This window comes from Camelus dromedarius, chromosome 23, assembly GCF_036321535.1.
Source record: "Camelus dromedarius isolate mCamDro1 chromosome 23, mCamDro1.pat, whole genome shotgun sequence".
In the NCBI taxonomy this organism is placed as follows: domain Eukaryota; kingdom Metazoa; phylum Chordata; class Mammalia; order Artiodactyla; family Camelidae; genus Camelus; species Camelus dromedarius.
Genome location: NC_087458.1, coordinates 13,710,816 through 13,729,195, shown reverse-complemented (window position 1 = coordinate 13,729,195; position 18,380 = coordinate 13,710,816). Strand labels below are relative to the sequence as shown.

The following is an 18,380-nucleotide window of genomic DNA, read 5'->3' as shown; positions in this document are numbered from 1 at the left end:
AGAATCTCAGGATTTATTTCAGAACATCACCCTGATATTTGAACTGACGTTTGGTGGATGACGGCCAGTCACAGACAAGCAGACAAGATGGGGTGCCCTGCTCTCCTGCAGAGAAGTCATTGGACCCACTGCCAATGTAGACATTAAAAATGATTAGGGCCACAGTTTAAACCATAATCCACACTAACGCAAGTCCTAGTTTGGGGAGAGACAAGTTGCTAGCCTGTAAGAGAATAAATTTACACAAAATACAAGTTTCTTTTTTTTTTTTTTTGCAACAAAAGAAACTATTTATTTGGAATATGCATTACCAGTACAAATTAGGAGACTGTAAAACCTACACCGTGTTAGTATCATTAGAGAACACAAAATTTCAGTTGGAATCAAAAGGGACAGAAGCCTGTGCTCTCACAGAAGCAGAAAAGCTTAAACTTTCAAAACCAAAACAGAGCAGAGCTTTGCAGGTTTATACTCTGAATAATAAGAACGGGGGAGGGGGCGCGGGCGAATAAAACCAACAACCAAAGGAAAGCACTTCAAAATACTCGGAAAGGCCAAAGGAAAGGAAAGAAGTAATAAGAGAGGAAAAGAGGGACAACATTGAATGTTTTATTAGTTTTAACAAAAGGGGGGAAAAGTTTACAAAAAAATAAAAGATTTCAGAAAGCTTTGAGCTAGGGATGGAAACCAGAAAGGTGATGTGAAAAGTTCGTCATTATTTTGTTATAACTTGGAAACAAGGGTGCCAGTGTTCCGGCAGAAACTCTTCCTGAAGTATTGCCCCGCAATTCTGCATGCTTTCCGAACGCTTAATCATTTGTTGAGTGAAAAACGTGTAAGTTCCTCCAGATAATATTGCTTTCTTTTCTCCTGTAACAAAAACATTCCAGCTCAAACCCCTTTGACAATCTGCTTTAAGCAGCTGCCTAAATCAGGGGTTAATGAGGTGCATGGCCGATGGATCCAACTTTTTAACCACTCAGCACTAGACCAACAGGACTGAGTCTGGCTCAAAAGATCAGCAGGCGGAATGGCCCCAGGGATGGCTTCCCGGATCTATTCTACTTTAGCCAAAAGGTACACATCCCACCAGGATCTCCTGCAGGATTCTTCTGGAAGAAAAAATGTTCTCTGTAGGTGGAGGGGCCTAGTGGAATGCTGTTATTAATCAGGAAGAAAGAAAAGAAAGCATTTTGTTGTGACATTCACAATCAACCAAGGCAAAAACCTTTCCCTACAGTGTAAAAGGGTCCCCTGGACCAATTGCTTGAATTGTGAAAGGGCCAAAAGGAACTCAGGTCCCTGGCTTTGTCTTTTTCAGGGACCGCAGGATTGCCACTCACTCCAGAAAGGTGGATGAGCAATGTGACATCAGTGTGGACTTGATCTTTGCTTTTGAAGTCAACTGAATTCTCAAGCAAACAGAAGTACAAGGAAACAGCCTACTCTACAAAAGTCACCTTTTCACATCACCTCGTATACATATTTAAGGAATAAAAACATCAAGATCATAATCCTGACAATTAAAACAAAAAGCCCCCCCCATAAACAAACCAAAAATAACACAAAACATAATTTTTTTTTAATATTTTAAAGAGCAAGATAAAGGAAAGAAAAGAATTTATTTCTGGGTCTCGAAGTTAATAAACATAATAACGTGTTAGGTTGTACCTATTATGCTCACTATTCCAACCTTTTTTTTTTTTTTTAGTTTACAAAATGAATTACTGTCACTTTTAAACATTGTGAAACAGGAAATGGATGTGCACAACTCGACACTTTTCTAGCATTCTTGAACTAATTCACAAATGCAAGAAAATAAAAGAAAAATGGGGGAAATGGTGAACGTAGGTAGTTCGGTGTTAAAAACTAATGCAGGAATGATGCGCATTGTCACAGAAAGAAAAGGGGAAATTCCCCATCCTGTTTTGCGTGCTATGAGGGTCATTTTTAAAATTTTTATTATAAACATTATTAAATTCAGACCGCTTTTTTGGTTTTTTTTTCCTTTATCTGAATATACAAGAACATTCATTATCAAATGTTCAGCATCAATACTACAAAGAACGAGACACAAGTCGCAAGAAACAATGGAAAATGTTAATAAAGCTGAAAGAATCGTTGAGTATTTTTTTTTTTTAAGTTTTTTTTAAATTTGAGTTTCTGTAGTTTCATCTTTTTTGGTATCGAAGTCAGGTTTTTCTGGGCAGAAAAATAAAACTCAGAAGGAAAGGGGGGGCAGGGAAAGATATGTGAGAAAAAGGCAACCAGAAAATAAAGAACCACCACCACAGCAAAATAAAAAAATAGAAGTAAAGAAGGTGCCACTTGGCAAAGTACTGCACAGGAGTCAGTTCCACGCCAGGGGAAGGAGTTAGGGATGAAAAGGAGGTTGCAATGAAGAGTGAGAAGGTGGGCAAACCCTAGGACTAGTATCTGTTCTCAGAGGAAATCTGCCAGGGAAAATGGAGAGCTCCCACTTCCATCAGGAAATGAAGGCATCTTGGGGGCACATTTTGGTATCTGTAGGATTGACCTAATATGCATTCCCAGGGAGCTGTACTTCCAGAGGCACGCTCTTTCCATCCCCATCCTTCCACTGCCAGGGTTCCCATGCTTTGCTGAATGAATGCGGAGAGATCTGGTGGCCGCCATGTTGGACGTGATCGCGGGCAAGGAGGGGAGATTGTGGGACAGGTGTTGGGTGCGCCAAGCGCTGTGTGAAGTGCTGGGTCGGGAAGATGCTGTGAGCGGGGACAATCAGTGCAAACTGCAGGGAGGGAACCTGCCTGTGCATAAGTAGCACTGCTCTGATCGTTTCCATTCATTTAAGGTGAAATCAGTCAACTCAAATCTGGAGTCATTCTTCCTGTTTCCAAGAGAACCTTTTTGTGTCTCTTTCCTACTTGGCCCCAAATCAGGGGGATGTGATCCCACCATATTCCTGTGTGGGTGGTTTCAATAGATCCCTGCCACTAAGACAAAGTTCTCCACTGGTTCTAATCACTGCAGAAGGGTCACAAGACGCTCCTTCCAAGAATCCTCTTTATCAAGTCCTGTTCTGACTGAGGCACAGGCTACGAGACACAGTCTTTCTACTGCTCTTAGTCATCAAGGCATAATCCCATCCTGCCAAATATTTACTTTTTGTGTTTCCTTCAAATACACATACCTTCAGATTCCTTAGGTGGAACCCCCACCCTACAACACACCCACACACAGAGGAACATTTTCTATTCATTTGTATACTGCCATGCAAAATTTCCATGACCTGTTAGCTGGCCATCCTCATCCCTCAGGATCTTATACCTCACCCGGAGGCCTCTCAAACAAAGTAGATGTGACAGGGCACTAAGTACTTACAAGGCCACATACTGGATGCAAGTACAAGCTCAGAGGACCAGGTCCTGTTTTTCCAATTTAGAAACTTATCTCTATTCTAAGAAACCAAACAGATCAAAACAAACAAAAGCAGCAACATTAACCCTTCTCTTGGTCATCATGGTGATGACCTCAGGGCACAATGTTAACCAGAAGTTAGAACGGGAAAGCCATTTATCGGCCCTGCATGGTATGAACCTGTTTATCTTAGGGACGCTACATTCCCTGACTTTACAATTACAGCTCAGATAGGAATTAAATCAGTTCCTTCAGTCTCTCACAAGGCTCTTGGTGAAGCGGGCATAATCACCCCCATTTTACAGATGAAGAAAATGAGGCACCAAGAGATCTGACCACCTCCCACTTAATCAAGTGACAGAGCTGCCATCTTTACGGCTGGCACAGTTGGCCCTGAAGAAGGTTACGTTCAGCTGACATTGAAGAATAGCTTCCTAATACACACTCTTCTCTCTTAGATAGACCCAGGGGATAAAAATCACTGATGATTTCACAGAAAACATGGCCTCCCCTTCCCCTGTCACTCTCAGGTCTTCAAAGTAAGCAACCAGAATGTTGGCCCAAACCATGTTCTTATACAACTTTCTCCTCCAGGACAAGAATGTGGCGGCATGTAACAATTTGGATAACGAGTGCATGTCCCTATGGTAAACACAAAACCAGAACAGACCGGAATCCATGAGACAGGGTAAGTGCTGTGTGTGGCTCCCTGAGGGCTCCAGGGGTGGTGAGAGCAGGGAGATTTTCCACTGGAATCCTGGCCTTCAGCACGATCAAGTCGATCAAGTCCCTCAAGTCCCGTGTACGGCATTCTGGCGTGTGCATGCTGGGGGTGGGGGTGGGGGGACTGCGGGGCCTGGAAACCCCAGCACATGGTGCTTCTCTGTGTCAGTGACCTTCACTCAAGAGTTGTTAAGTCCCTCCCTTGGGTTCACAAGGCCTAATGCTATGGTTCCTAACGTAGGCATTTGTAGGTGGCGTGTGACTGTTTTTGGGCAAGTGAAGCTGTGAGACTGTGTACGTGCCTGTAGGTCCGTGTACGTGTGTGTGCGTGGGAGAGAGGCATTGGAAGGGTTTCAGGATAAGAACTTTCTACTCCTCAGTGATGCGCTCACCATCGTGCCTAACTCAGACCTGGTTTTACAGCAGGCTCTGAACCTTGCTTACCAAGTGTTCTGCATCATCTCCAGACCCTGCGCCTCTGAAGCCAAGAGCGCTGTTACTGGGAAGATGCAAAAGCCTCTTGGAATCCTGCTCTTCCTGTCCCTCATGCCCTCTCCTGCTGCCTGACCTCCTGCCCGGGAATCAACCTAGCAGAGCTGAAACCAGAAAACGTGGCACCTTTAGAAGCCCAGCAGTGCCAGTCCCCAGTGAATACCTGGGGCCGGGAAGAAGAGGACAGTGTTCTGATCAGAATTGTCCCCAGGGAGGGAAAAGCGAGAGGAGGCAGGGAGGCCTGGAATGAGTAGGGCGATGTGGTGTCTTCCTGCTAAGAGGTAGTGTAAGTAACAAGAGAGACAAGATTTCAGGGTTGCCTGTTAACACTGGGAGTGGGGGATCCGAGTGAGGTACATTTGGCTCCTCAAACCACCAGCATGAAAACAAACAAATGCTTTTATTATTTTCTTTGTACTTTTGTTTTTCTCTTGAAATTCCTCTAATTGTTGCAAATATCCTTCAGGGATGTCATAGAGGGCGGGGACCCAGGGAGTCTAGGACAGAGGGCCAGGGGCAGGGAAGATGACGGACACCAGGCTGACAGCTGGAGGCAGGGAAGGGTGGCTTCTACCCAGAAAAAAAAAAAAAAAAAAAAATAATAGGGAAGAGAGTATAAAGAAATGTCCAGATTGGCTGAAATAGCATCCCAAAGAAGAGAAGAGAAGGAGACTCTTATTGTGTTTGCTGATTGCTTCGACCTCCAGTCTGACCGCTTCAGCGTTGAGAAACCCTCCCTCCTGGCCCTGCCCCGACTGGGGCACAGGGTCAGCCGGGATGCGACTGCTGGGAGATCAGTTGGAGGTATCAGAGTGAACACTGCCAGGGCCTTCTGTAGGGGAGGTCACTGATGAAGGGGTAGTAGCATCCTGCCAACCTCCATTAGCCTAGAAGGGAAAAAGGGAGAGAAGTCAGTCCTCTGATATTGGGTGGCTGTTCTGAGCAGACAACGACAATCAGGCAACTTGGGTCAAAGGCCGAGGACAGTGCCTAGCACATGGGGACACTCATCAGATGGGCAGCTATTATTGTGGTTGGTAACATCCTCCTCCCACCCTCAGATGAGCTGAAGTTCTCCTGGTGAGCCTTTGGGCACGTATTAGCACATCCCACTTCTCACAGGCTTTGTAACTTGGTCCAGGCCATCAGATGATGAGTACGTGTGCTCTAGAACAACGGTAGCTGCCCTGCGGGCCAAGGGACTGAGTTCTAGTTCTGATCTGGTTTCGATTAGCTGCTGGCTCTGGCCAAGGCACTTTACCCTCTGCAACTTGCGGTTCCCTTTTAGAAAAATTAAAAGGTTAGCTCCAGTGCTTTCTAAGGTCCTTTCCAGCTCTGGATGCTCCACATGTCATGGGATCCCAGGCACCTGTTCTGTGCCAGGTTCTGTTCTAGATGCTGTAGGGTGTATAATGATGAGTGAGAGACAGTCCACGTGCTCCAGGAGGTGGATAAGACAACACCAGTGAACTGTAATTCCAGGCGGAACCTAACCAAGGGGACAGGCCAGTTGTTATGAAGATTCAAATGAAGGTGATATCTCCTCTTGGTGGAGATCAGCAAAGGCTTCATGGAGGAGGTACTCTGTGAGGTGAGCCTTGAAAAGTACAGAGGGTGACTGAGGCAAATAAAACAGGTAAAACAAGGGTGCCGACACCATAAGGACTGGTCTGTGTGAACAGATCTAAAAAGGCAGAAAGACAGGAAGCTACAAATTTGATAAGACATTTGTAGATCATCTTTCTAAGACTCTAAATCCAGATGCATTCAAACAATCAAATTGTTCTTAAGGATGTGTTTTAATAACCACCCTTTTCAAAAAGTATCCCATCATTAAAATAGTTGAAGGATGATTTGCTATAGTGGTTGATGCATGATTGTTTATGTATTTTAAAGCACTGAAATGTAAGTGTCCTGAAAGCTATCCTCCCCCCACCCCCGCCCCCAATCACTGGGCTCCTTTGCAGTTAATAGACCTCAAGTCTGGAAATTTTAATGTTGAACAGACTAGGTTTTAGGCAGTCCTAGGAAGTTATTTTTATTGGACTTTCCTTTTATTCCCAGAAATATTTGGGGGTACCTGGGGCAGGTGTTAATTTTGTCATTTAGGAGGGACCACGGTTTCTGCTCTAGCACAGTCTATCTACAGTACTTAAGAGCATGCTTAGCACTTAATAGGTGCTGGCAAAGTTTGTCCACGTTTCATTCATGAGAAAGCAGAGGTGCAAGAGGAAAGCAGGCTTCCAGATTATGATGGAGACAGAACCCAGGCTTCCTAACCTTTGAATCAGGCTTCTTTTCTCTGCCTTTTTCATCCACTTGGCATGCTCTGTCATCGGCTTCCCCAAATGAGGCTCTGACTGTCCCAGGAAAGCCAGGCTTTTAATTCAAAGCAGCTCCCACCATACCTCATACTTCAGCATGAGGGTAGGTTTTTTTTTTTTTTTCCCACACCTCCGTAAAGAGCAGATCTAGGTACCAAGAGGGCAAAAGGTCATCCTGGGCAATGCCCAGAACACGGATCAATGAGTAACTGCTCTCAAGTTCAACTCGCCATCTCCTAACTCGTCTGGCAGCTCCACCCACTCCCCTTCCTTGCTGGAAGACATTTCCCCTGTTGTTTGTGAACAGGAACAATGAGGGGAAAATGGGAATTCTCTTCTAACAGGGGGCTTTTCTTTCTCGTTGGAGGGCCCAGGCTCTGTAGTACAACCAGAATCAAGAAAAGAATTAATTCAATTTCCTAAGTCAGGCTGCTCACAGGGATGGCAATATCTTAGCCTCCCCTCTCAACCAAGAACACGTGGATTCTCTTGGTGCCATTTTTGGCTGATGGAGAATAGTGGTGGTATTTATTTTTCCCCAAAGAGAATCCTTTAGCATCCCTGACCTTTTCTGATGATAAAAGTAAGACATGCTTAGATAATACTTGCAGTTATACATGCAATAACACTATTTGAAAATAGGAGAAGTGCAAAAGGCAAAATGTACAATAGCCATAAATCTACTGCCCAGAGATGATTCCTCTTAGCTTTTTGATATTTGTCAGCCCTAAAAATTTTTATATGTGTATGTTTAGCAGAAGGATAGGTGGATAAATATTTAATTCACTAATTAAACAGACTAAAAGGTGTGTGTGTGTGTGTGTGTGTGTGTGTGTCTGCTGAGTAGGACGGGATTTTAGGAAACCTGACAGGGGTTCTGTGAGGACAAAGTCACAAGGCAGAGAGGAAGGTGCTGGTAGAAGAGGGGAAAAGTCATGTATCTTAGGATCGACCTGGTCTGAGACAAGTAGATGAGGAAGCTCTCTAAAGCAGTTAGCATCCGTGTCATAGCGCATGTGGCACAAAGGCATTTCATTATGCTGCTCACACCCCCCCACTAGGACCGAGCCACACTACAGTGCCATTCAAATAACAATACGTGGTGCCCAAGACGGAGCCATTAGTAAAGGAAATGAGTTCCGTGGCATTTCACTAGGAGGGAATTATAGCAAGGCGCTCCATATTGACCGAGAGGTTCCAGGAGACTTCTTTTTGAGTTGTCTCAGCGCTGAAATAACTCACACAGTAGACATTTGATCTCTCTCCTTAAAAAAGTTCTGTTTTCTCAGGCCAGTGCGCAAGATGCCAGAGGGGCCAGAGAGCTCACAGATGGCGCAGACAGGAATTAGTTCAAGCCAGCATCAAGCCAGCATCTTAATTATGCTAGCTGGCCTGGTGAAGAGAATATATAAAACCTTTAACAAAATCTTACTAAAAATAAACAACTCTAACTGCCTTTTTTTCACTCCCCCTCCATTCACATACACACAGACACACAGGCACCTGCTTCGGATGGGGTGACCAGCTGTCCCAGTTTGCCCAGGACTCAGGGATTAATGGAATATGGGACATTCAGTCCCTGGTCACCCTACCCCAGGACATCCCAGCTCTGACCCTCTACTTCTTGCCAAAGTCAGGACACGGTAGCCTACAGGTTTCAACGAACAACAAACAAGTCGAACACTGGGAAACCTTAAAGGATGCTTTTCTCTGGAGGTGCTTTATACAATGGTATATCGTCTGCTGCTGTTGCTGCCAAAATGTCCACGAGATCAGAAACTGCGAGAAAAATCCCACGCGACCTTAGGGGTTTCCCGTAAATCACTTCGGCTGCTTCGGCTGTGATGTAAGCTTTTAATGTAAGACGTTTGGAGGCTGCACCGTCTTGGGAAACAGCTGACCTCGCTTACTGCCACGTTAACCCCGGGGAGCGATTCCTTCCCTCTTCTGCCACCGCGGGTGAATATTAAGTAGGAAACGCTGCCTTTGTGTGTTTATTTATCTCTGGGCACAGTGCGAGTCAAAGACTGTCTCACTGACAACTGGGTGGGGGTGGCGGGAAATAAGACTTTTTCGCTTTAATTTTCTTCCTGCACCCCAACTTCCTCCTTCACTCTCTGATGATGCACAACTGTCCTATATAACGGACACACTCACTTTGCAAAATGCTGATGCTGGAAACGCCTTGAGGGGTTACAGGCGTGGGAATCTGCAAAGTCAATGCACTCTTTATCTCACAGCGTCCATAACGAGAGAGAGTGCACATTAACACCCAGTTCTTCGGGCTAATTCTGTAGCCTGTGGCTTGGGCAGCAAGACTTGAGCTAACGTTTAATTCCACCAGGGGAATCCTAAGCCACCAGCAGGCTCACCCTGGAAGCTCCTGGAAGAGGAAGCTCCTAGGATATACAATTAGGGCGAAGTGCAGCAGGTTTCCTAGTTAAGAAAATCTAGACTTTCGAAACACAGATTCAAGGTATTTTGGAACACAATGCTTCAGGAACAAAAAATGCCTATTTACTTTATATCCTGCCCTAATGAATTTAGCGCATAATTTGATGGACACCAAGTTTCGCCAGAACCCCATCTAATGGATAAGGCCTGTCAGAGGAGGGAGACGGAGCGAGCCACGGAGCTGGGGATGGAGCGATGGCTGATGGCACAGCTGGGGGAGTTTCTCCTAACAAAACACAAGAGCTCAGAACTGCAACTGAAGCCCTGACTTCTCTGTTCTCTGCCACCCTCCTTGAGCTGGAACAGGGGCCACCCGCCTCTCCCTCACTGCTGCTTTCAGCCCAGAGCAGCGGCTGCTGCTGGGCTGAGAACGGCTGGTCCCATCCTCCTCCCTTTCCCGCTCTTCCTCTGAGCTTACCTTAGCAGCACACGGTTGATGCAGAGAATTCATCACCTGATGTGACAGCCCAAGCGAGCCTGGCACTAAGAAACTCTCATTTGCAACCCAGAAATACGCTGAGGTGCCACAAACTGGCTGATGTCAGCACCGAGCCAAGCTCGATCTGCATACAGGCCAGATGCCATTACCAGAGATGCTTTCAGCATGGGTGAGAAGGTGGACGTGCTCCAGGCCTGCAACCACCCAGGCCCTGGTGGGGCCGGCCAGAAGAAAAAAACAGAGAAACATGGATACATCCTCTCTGCCTCGCTCTACGCACATGCACACACGTGCACACACGCAGCCACTGTTCATCGGGGGAGACACCGGCTCACAGAGTGGAGTCATACCCTAGACCCAGCCTTGTTCCATCCAGATAGAACTAGGTTGCCCTGATATGCATATGCTTCTCCGAAGACTATACTGTGGGTGCTTACCAAGAGAGGCTCTGGGATGAACGATGCTATTGGAAAAGCCCCTTTAGGGAGAAAGGAGTCAAAATTTCCCTGGGAGATTTTACAGCAGTAAACAGATCCATGCCTATTCTGCACCCCCTAGTCCTGCCTCTAGCTGCCACCAGATCTTTCCAAGATGTGGTTCCGATCACGTCACCTCCCTGTTTAAACCCCCAGTGGCTTCCTACTGGCCTCAAGATGAGGTTCAATGTCAGGGCCTACCACGTCCTGGACCTTGCTGACTCTCCAGCTCAATGCTCATGGTTAACACTTCAACTGCGTCAGGATACTTAGAAATTCCCGTAACAGGGTTGCCAGTTCACGCCTGTTTCTTTCCCCTTAAATACAGTGTCCCGCTCATCCACCTACGTGCCTCTCTCACCCTGGCCGTTTTTCAAGACTGAGTGTAAGTATTCTCCCACCCGTATCTGCCCCCAGCAACCTCTCTTCCTCCTGCAAGCCCCCTGGGCTGTCCCCCCAGGATGTACCCCTCTCTCTCATGTGCCGCCGTATTGCATTTGCTCATCACACATCTGTCTTACCTACTGGACCATGAGGACAGGGCTATGGGACTTATCTTTGATTCCAAAGTGCCTACCACAGTGCATGACACAGCACAGAATTTAGTATCTCTTGGAGGAATATAATAAGAGGTAAATAAATGTTTCGTGGCACTGTACCATCCATTCCCCAGGTGTGGACAGATCAGGTCCCTGAGTATCAGGTCCCTGACCTCCACAGTTCAGTCTGACTGTAGGTAAAGAGCAGGGCACACCTAGAAGATATTCAAGAGGCAGAGCAGAGGCAGTGCCAGGTTTCAGGGTAAGTTTTACACCTAGAAAGTCAATTTTTCTCTTACTAAGTAGGTGTCAAGGAGACCCAGTACTTCCTAGCTTATCCCAAACAAGTAACCATGATAAATATTTATATTCTGTTTTCTTTTTAGGGAAAAGAGTGGAGAAAAACAAGGCACCCTGCCTGTGGCAGCTCCATCTCAGCAAGGAGTGTTCTGCACAGAGAGCAAGGAGCAGGAAGGGGTCCCACCCTGCAGCGGGAACGGTCTCCTAGGCAACAGCCCAGGCACCGTGGGAATCCCACAGACGTGCAGAACAGGCACAGCCCCTCAGTGGCCGGCAGGCTGTCTGCCCGCCTTGACTCTCTCCAGGGCTCAGGCCCACCTGCAGAGTCCGCTTCCACCTTAGGGCCTGGGAATGGCGTTGCAGCCAACTATAAGGCGCCCAGTTACATATACACTTTAAACAACAAATACTTTTTATGTTAAGTATAGCCCACGCAGTATTTTCATTTGCTAAATCTGGTCAACCCTGTCTGGGAAAAACATGTTCTTTCAGCTCTCCAATTTCTCTTCTAGTCTAGTTTGGTACCATAGGTAACTCGGAGTCGATTTTGCTGTTTTTCTTGTTTTGAACTCTTTGCACCTGGATCTCCGTACAGGGAATGTCTCCCCTGTGGCCGAGCACGTCCCCACCAAGCCCAGGCCCAGCTTCTGCTTAGCTCCCTGCTATGTACTGCAGCTCACTTACGACTGAGGTCGTGATTTTCTCCTGCAACTGAAATCCTGCTCTGGAATTTCAGCCCACCAACTACGACCTGCCATCCCATTTCCCAGAAGCCAGTCCTCTGCCTAGATTATCCGAAGCCACTGGTTCTAGGATTCCTGTTCCCACGGCCCCCTGTCCTCTCTGAGTGCTGTCTACCACTAGATCCCTGGGGACCTTACATCCAAGTCACACCACCACGCTCCTTACTCGTCTGGTTCCCAGCAGCCCTGAGATTTTGCTGTGACGGTCCATAGGTTAAGAAAGATCAGCTGTGCAATCAGCCGTTCCTGGGAGAGAAGAGACTTTAACGGTGTGAGCTGCTGTGGAGAAACAACAGACTTCCCATCGCCAAAGTGAGATTCCTTCTTACTCTAGAGAGAAGTCAGGCGAGAGGCTTTCTGCCTTTGTCTGTCCCTCTCCTCTGGTCTCTAGGAATCCGTGTCTTCTTTCAAGGCCCAGCGAGAGAACTACCTCCCTTCCAGCAAGGTTCTTCAGGGCAAACCATCACCCACTTCCCTAAATCCTGGTACCACCAACCTTTCGCCCTTTCACGTTGACGTCTAACCAGGCGCAGTTCTTACTTATTTCGATGTCCCATGTGAGCGCCAGGACTTACTCACTGTAATCCTTTAATTCTTAAATTCTACGAATAGGTCTTCAGTGCCTCCCTCATGTGATACACTAGGCATACAGTGGTAGATACAACACATTAAAAAAAAAAATCTGGTGTCTGCTCCATGAAGCTTGCTGTCTTGTGGGAAGCAGACATTCAAAACATCATCCAAAGAACAAGTAAAGACCCCAGATGGGTAAGTGCTGTGAGGGAGAAAAGCAGGGACCTCATTGAGGTGGGGGCTTCTGGAAAGTCAGCCTAAAAGTGAACAGAAAATAGACAAGTAACGAGTGGGGCAAAGAGCCCTCTAGGTGGAAGCAGAAACCCGCCCAAAGGCTGCAAGGAACTGCAAGAAAGCCAGAAAGGATGGAGCATAGGAGCAGAGTGGGGAGTGCAGAGGATGGGCTGGAGACTGGGATGGCTTGATCACGCCAAGGCCTGCAGGCCATGTGAGGGCTTTGATTTTTATCCTCAGTGAGATGATACATCATTCAGTCAAATCAAGTCACTGGAAGATGAGGATCACGTCTGACAGAGCAGCTGCTCAGTTAAGCACTTGAGTTGAATGAACAGAGAAGTGAATGCTTTGAACGCTTCCTTTGGTCCCCGTCCCTGTGACCGTAAGGCCGCCTGGCTGCTGGTGCCCATTGTAACTTTGTACTTATGCGGGACTCACTGATAATTCTCTGCCTTTGGTTGCTGAATACATAAGGTACATAAACAAAGTGTGAACTCCTATTTTTACTTCTCAAGCCAGGAAGCTAGGGCTCAGAAGCTAGAATTTGCCAAACTCAGTCCCCACTATATGCCACTGCTTTTGGACATTTCAAGTTTCAAATGCCTGCGGGGTGCAAATTGTAGAGAGTGGGTGCTACTGATCTTATGCTCTTAAGTTCACCTTCAAGGAATCTTTGTGCTATTTTTTTTTTATTTAATAATTAAAGTATAGTTGATTTACAATGTTGTGTTAGTTTCTGGACAGCAAATTGATTCAGTTATACACACATATATTTCATATTCTTTATCATTACAGGTTATTACAGGATAGTGAATATAGTTCCCTGTGCTAAACAGTAGAACCTTGTTGTTTACCTATTTTATATACAGTAGCTAGTATCTGCAAATCCCAAGCTCCTTTTTTTTTTTTTTCGGTGGGGGGAGGTAAGTAGGTTTATTTATTTATTCTTAGAGGAGGTACTGGGGATTGAACCCAGGACCTCATGCATGCTAAGCAGGTGCTATACCACTTGAGCTATACCCTCCCACTCCAGACTCCTACTTTATCCTTTTGTCCTGTGGTAACTGTAAGTTTGTTTTCTATGTCTGTGAGTCTGTTTCTGTTTTGTAAATATGTCTATTTGTGCCCTTTTTTATAGATCCCACATGTAAGTGATATCATATGGTATTTGTCTTTGTCTGACTTCACTTAGTATGATAATCTCTAGGTTCATCTATGTTGCTGCAAATGGCATTATTTCATTCTTTTTTATGGCTGCATAATATTCCACTGTGATGTTTCTTAAGATGCTAGGATCTATGAACCACGAGGTCAGCCTCAGAGAAGTCTTTCAGGGGGTTTTAATACCTTTCACTCCTAAGCCTCAATCTACCTCATCAAACTTGATTTTGGACCAGACAAACTACTCCTCTGGGGTCATACTTCTGAGCCATCACCATGTGTGGTGCCACCTTGCTGGTTAATACAGTTTATGTTATACTGGCAGAGCGAAGTCCTGGTCTGAGATCTGCGCAGTCAGATGGTAAACCTAATCCACGTTCACTTGGTATGAATATGAACTCTCTTACTACAAGGCACTATCTCCAGCCTTATCTGGCATGCGCTCTAACTGCTGTTTCAAGGGCGCTCAGTAAAAATGCAACTGCAAAACTCAGCTGTGGCACCATCACAGTGTGATACCCTGCCAGCGCCCAGCGCCACATGACCGAAGTGCACATACAGGTCAGCTCCGAGATCAAGATCTACTTTGGCACCTTCTTCACATCATCCTCCCCTAATTCATCTGTTGTGAAGGCCCAGAATTAATACTGCCACGTAAGGCACTTGAGACACAGAGGATGGCTCTGGTTGAACCTCTTGTGGCTGGTACAGGATAGGAGGTCGTGTACGCCTCCAGGTTTAGGGTTGGTTGCTTTCTCTTTCTTTTTTTTTTCTTTAATTGAAGTATAGTCAGTTGCAGTGTGTCAACTTCTGGTGTACAGCATACTCAGTTGCTTTCTGATTTCTATTAAAAGTTCAGATAGGACAGTTAACGTAAAACGTTTCCATGTCCCACAGACTTAGGGAGTCCTTCGGTTAAATGTCCATACAGGAAGTTCAGGCTTGAGATTTGTTGTATTTAACTTTTCAGAGACAAAGAAAAAGCAGCTCGGCTTGCTTTACTAAATAGAGGTGTCCTAGTGCAGAAAACCATTTATATCTGAATAAACATCCTCTACACCCAGACTGGCAAAACCAAAACACACACGCTTACATACATTCACACACAGTATACAAAAACACGCATAATTTCCACATACTTTATCATATTGACGTAGAACTAATACATGTTCAGAAAATACTCACAGCACCTAAAAAATGTGCACACGTGCACACGCACACACACACACACACAGATGCTGGAAAACGGGCTGTGTAAGACAACAGATGATTGTCTTTACTCATGTAGCCAAATCTGAAAAATTCAAGCAAAGAGTATTTTTCTTCTTTCACTCTCAGTATAAATGATCTGATTTTGCTGATTCTGTATAGCCCCAGATTCTTCATTTTATTTTCATAACCTCTGAGTTTTGCCTTGGCTTTGCTGAAGGACTATTATCTACTCAGGGCACACACAGGGATCATAGAGACACCTTGACCATGAACGGCGACCAGCCCCGGAACACACACATAACTCGCGGTGTAAACCTGAAGGCTATTTGCCATCACGCAGGAAGCTAAAGCCTCTTAGACTTTTCTGACCATCCAAGAGACAGCAATTACCCCAGATTATCAGACCCACAATGACATGCAGTGTAAAGAGAGACACCGAGCCAACTCCACATCCCCAAGACTGGCATATTCAAGTACACTTAGGACATTAATAGCAATTTACGTGCCATCACTGAGACAAAGCCATAAAGGCTCCGCTGGCAGCCTCTTATTTTGAAGCCTATTATTTGTGGGAGTTACAGGCTATAATCACAACAGAAACTTTCAAAACCCTTATCTTCCGTGACGCACCAAATCTATTTCAGAGCCATAATTGCTATGTCACCGGAGAGTTTGCTGCTTAATGCACTCAAATGCCATTTAGTGTTTGCAGGGTCATTACAGCTAACAGAAGGGTGGTGGAGGGGAGAGATGTGGTGGGAAGTTGTGGGGGAAAGGCAGACAGAGAATGTTGAGAGGAATGTGCTAGAACGGGGCACTGGGCTCCACTGAGCCTTATTGAGGGGATGGTCCTGTTTTGAGAATTCTATTTACCTGTGAGATGAGGGCAGGTGCTTGGAAACTATGTACTCAAGAGTTCTGAACTTTTTTGACACCATCCCAGGTATCTTCAGTGGACGCTGGGGCAAGGCCTCTTTTATCCTGAGATGCTCATCCAAGGATAAGAATGGGTTGATTTTTTTTTTTTAATTTTAATTTTCTTTCCCTTTTAGATTGTCCCAGTAATCTCTGCAGTGGAAATCTTCCAGGAGTTTGACGTGGCTTTTCTGTACATGTTCTGCTAGGTGGGTGCAAGGGGCAGAGGGAAGGATGATGGTGAGATGTCAAAATTCAATAACCTAGATGAATGTGCTGCCTGTCAGATGGTAAAAGAAGATGCAAAGAGACAGAGCATCCAAAATATGAGAAAACATCTAGTCACTCAAAAGACCATTTTCTAGACCCGAGTTTAGCTAAGGTTGTAAGAAAGCTTTTAAATTATATGTAGCTTCATTCCTTCAACCTGGCTATAAACTAGCCAATGACTTACTCGGCAATTCCTAATACTTAGGGGAATACTAGACACAGGGTAAATCTTCAGGGAAAGTTTTGACTGACTAATGTATCTGCAGGTTCTTTTAGACAATTTGGGTTCTATTTTACAGTCCTGTGTTTTTTCAGAGACTATAAGAAATATAGAAAATGTCAAGCCAATTCAGATTGCAGGGTTAATTTTTTTTTTTTTTTAAGATTACTATCAGAATCACACATAGATCTATCTGCCTTTCATTTTCTTAGGCTAACAATCCAGCTTTCCCTCTGGAGAACTTTACACAGAAATAGACGGAATGAGACCTGGGGCCCTATTCCACATGAGCCTTCCTCCAGTGAGAAATACAATTTTCTCTATTTTCTCAATATTGGCCAAGTGAGAAATGGAGTGATGTCCTTCTTGTGTAAGAGTTCTTAGAAGTCAATAAGAAAAACATGAACGTTTCAAGAATACATATAACAAGACTAACAAAGAGATGAAAAAAGGTTCAATCTCATTAGGAAATCAAAGAGATACAAATTCCATTAAAATAAAAATGAGCTGGCATTTTATAATGTGATAATTGACAAAAGATCGAAAAGCCACTAAGACACTGTTACTGAGGGTGTGAGGAAACGGGAAATGATCAAAAATGCTGTGGGAACCATCAATTCATGGAAGTTTCCAGGAGAAGAGTTTACAATACATCACAAAGGCCTTAGATTTGTTCACATCCTTTGATCCAGCAACTCCGTTTCTAGGAATTTATTCAAGGAAATAATAGAAAATATGCACTATATTTTCTGTACTATGATGTTTGCCGCAGTGTTGTTAATAATAGTAAAAAAAAAAAAAAAAAGAAAAGAAAAAGAAAACAGCTCAAATGTTCCACAGTAGAGATTGATTAAATAAATTACAGACTTCCCTGGTGACAAACTCCTATGCGGTTATTAAACTTATGTTTGAGAAGAATGTTTAATGATATGGAAAATATTCACAATATATTTTTAGTAAAATAAGCATTTTAGTAAAATGATACGTTCGATATGATCGTAACTTTCCTACACCCACACAATGTACTTACACACAAAATGCTAGACGGCTGCAGAGCAAAAAGGGAGCAGTAATTTTCTTCTGTGTGCTTTTCCTGCAGTCTCCAAATTTTCTACATTAAACATTAATTTATAATCAGAAAAAAAAAAGGAAACATAAACAAAGCATATGGAGGCAAGCCCACATCTAATTTAGATCTTTGTCTCATGTGTTTGAAAGGTCTTGGCTGATGTCTAGGATTCACCCGAGAAAAGAGCAACACAGTTAAATGGTCAGGTATAGGTCTGAGGAAGAAAGACGAAGGTAAGTGGGACACCTTTGCCTGGAGAACAGAGTTAGCAGGTGTCTGCATAACTCTTCTCAAAATGTAATTACCTGTGAAGAGTATTAATCAGTTGTTTTCCCCATTCCACAAAAAATGAGGTCAAAAGAAGGGGGCTACACGTAGCAATCAACTTAGACAGGATGGAGAGTTGCCTGACAAGAAGCTCTTGCTCCCCTGTGTTCTCCTTGCCCTAATGTCCACAATAACTGGTTAATAATACATTCCAAGAGAACGTCTGCTGACGGAATGAGTAAATGGGTGAATGAATGAACTGCAGATCAGGCAAAGTCCTCAGGGACAACACCTGCCGCAGGAAAACAGTAGGGGGAAGAGAAGAACCAGCACCAGATCTGTGGGCTCTGAACAGACCCAGAAAAAGAGTTCTGGTGTGAGCTGGTGAAGAGGATAGGGTTTAAGCTATAGATAAGCTGGAGGTAAAAGGTGGGTACCAGGTTGTGATAAATAGAAAAAGAAGACAGAAGAAAAAAAAAAAAAAAAAAGCCATTCTCTGCCGGAGCAACTCTTTCTGGACAACAGAAACACACAAAAGCATACGTGTGGGGGTTCCAGGTGGACAGA

General features: G+C 44.7%; 1 protein-coding gene across 6 annotated transcripts in view; it reads right to left on the bottom strand.

Annotated features, from left to right (window-relative positions):
• Positions 1–18,380, bottom strand: part of PBX1 (PBX homeobox 1) — a 316,151-nt gene that overhangs the window by 35,280 nt on the left and 262,491 nt on the right. For 4 of the 6 annotated variants that reach the window (XM_064477946.1, XM_064477949.1, XM_064477947.1 and 1 more), the window contains one exon: positions 4,996–5,501. The exons of the other annotated variants lie outside the window; for them this stretch is intronic. In XM_064477946.1, coding sequence (XP_064334016.1) covers positions 5,409–5,501 — 93 coding nt within the window. In that variant the 3' untranslated portion in view covers positions 4,996–5,408. Of the gene's footprint in view, positions 1–4,995; positions 5,502–18,380 lie in introns of those variants that run through there. 6 annotated transcript variants of the gene reach the window in all.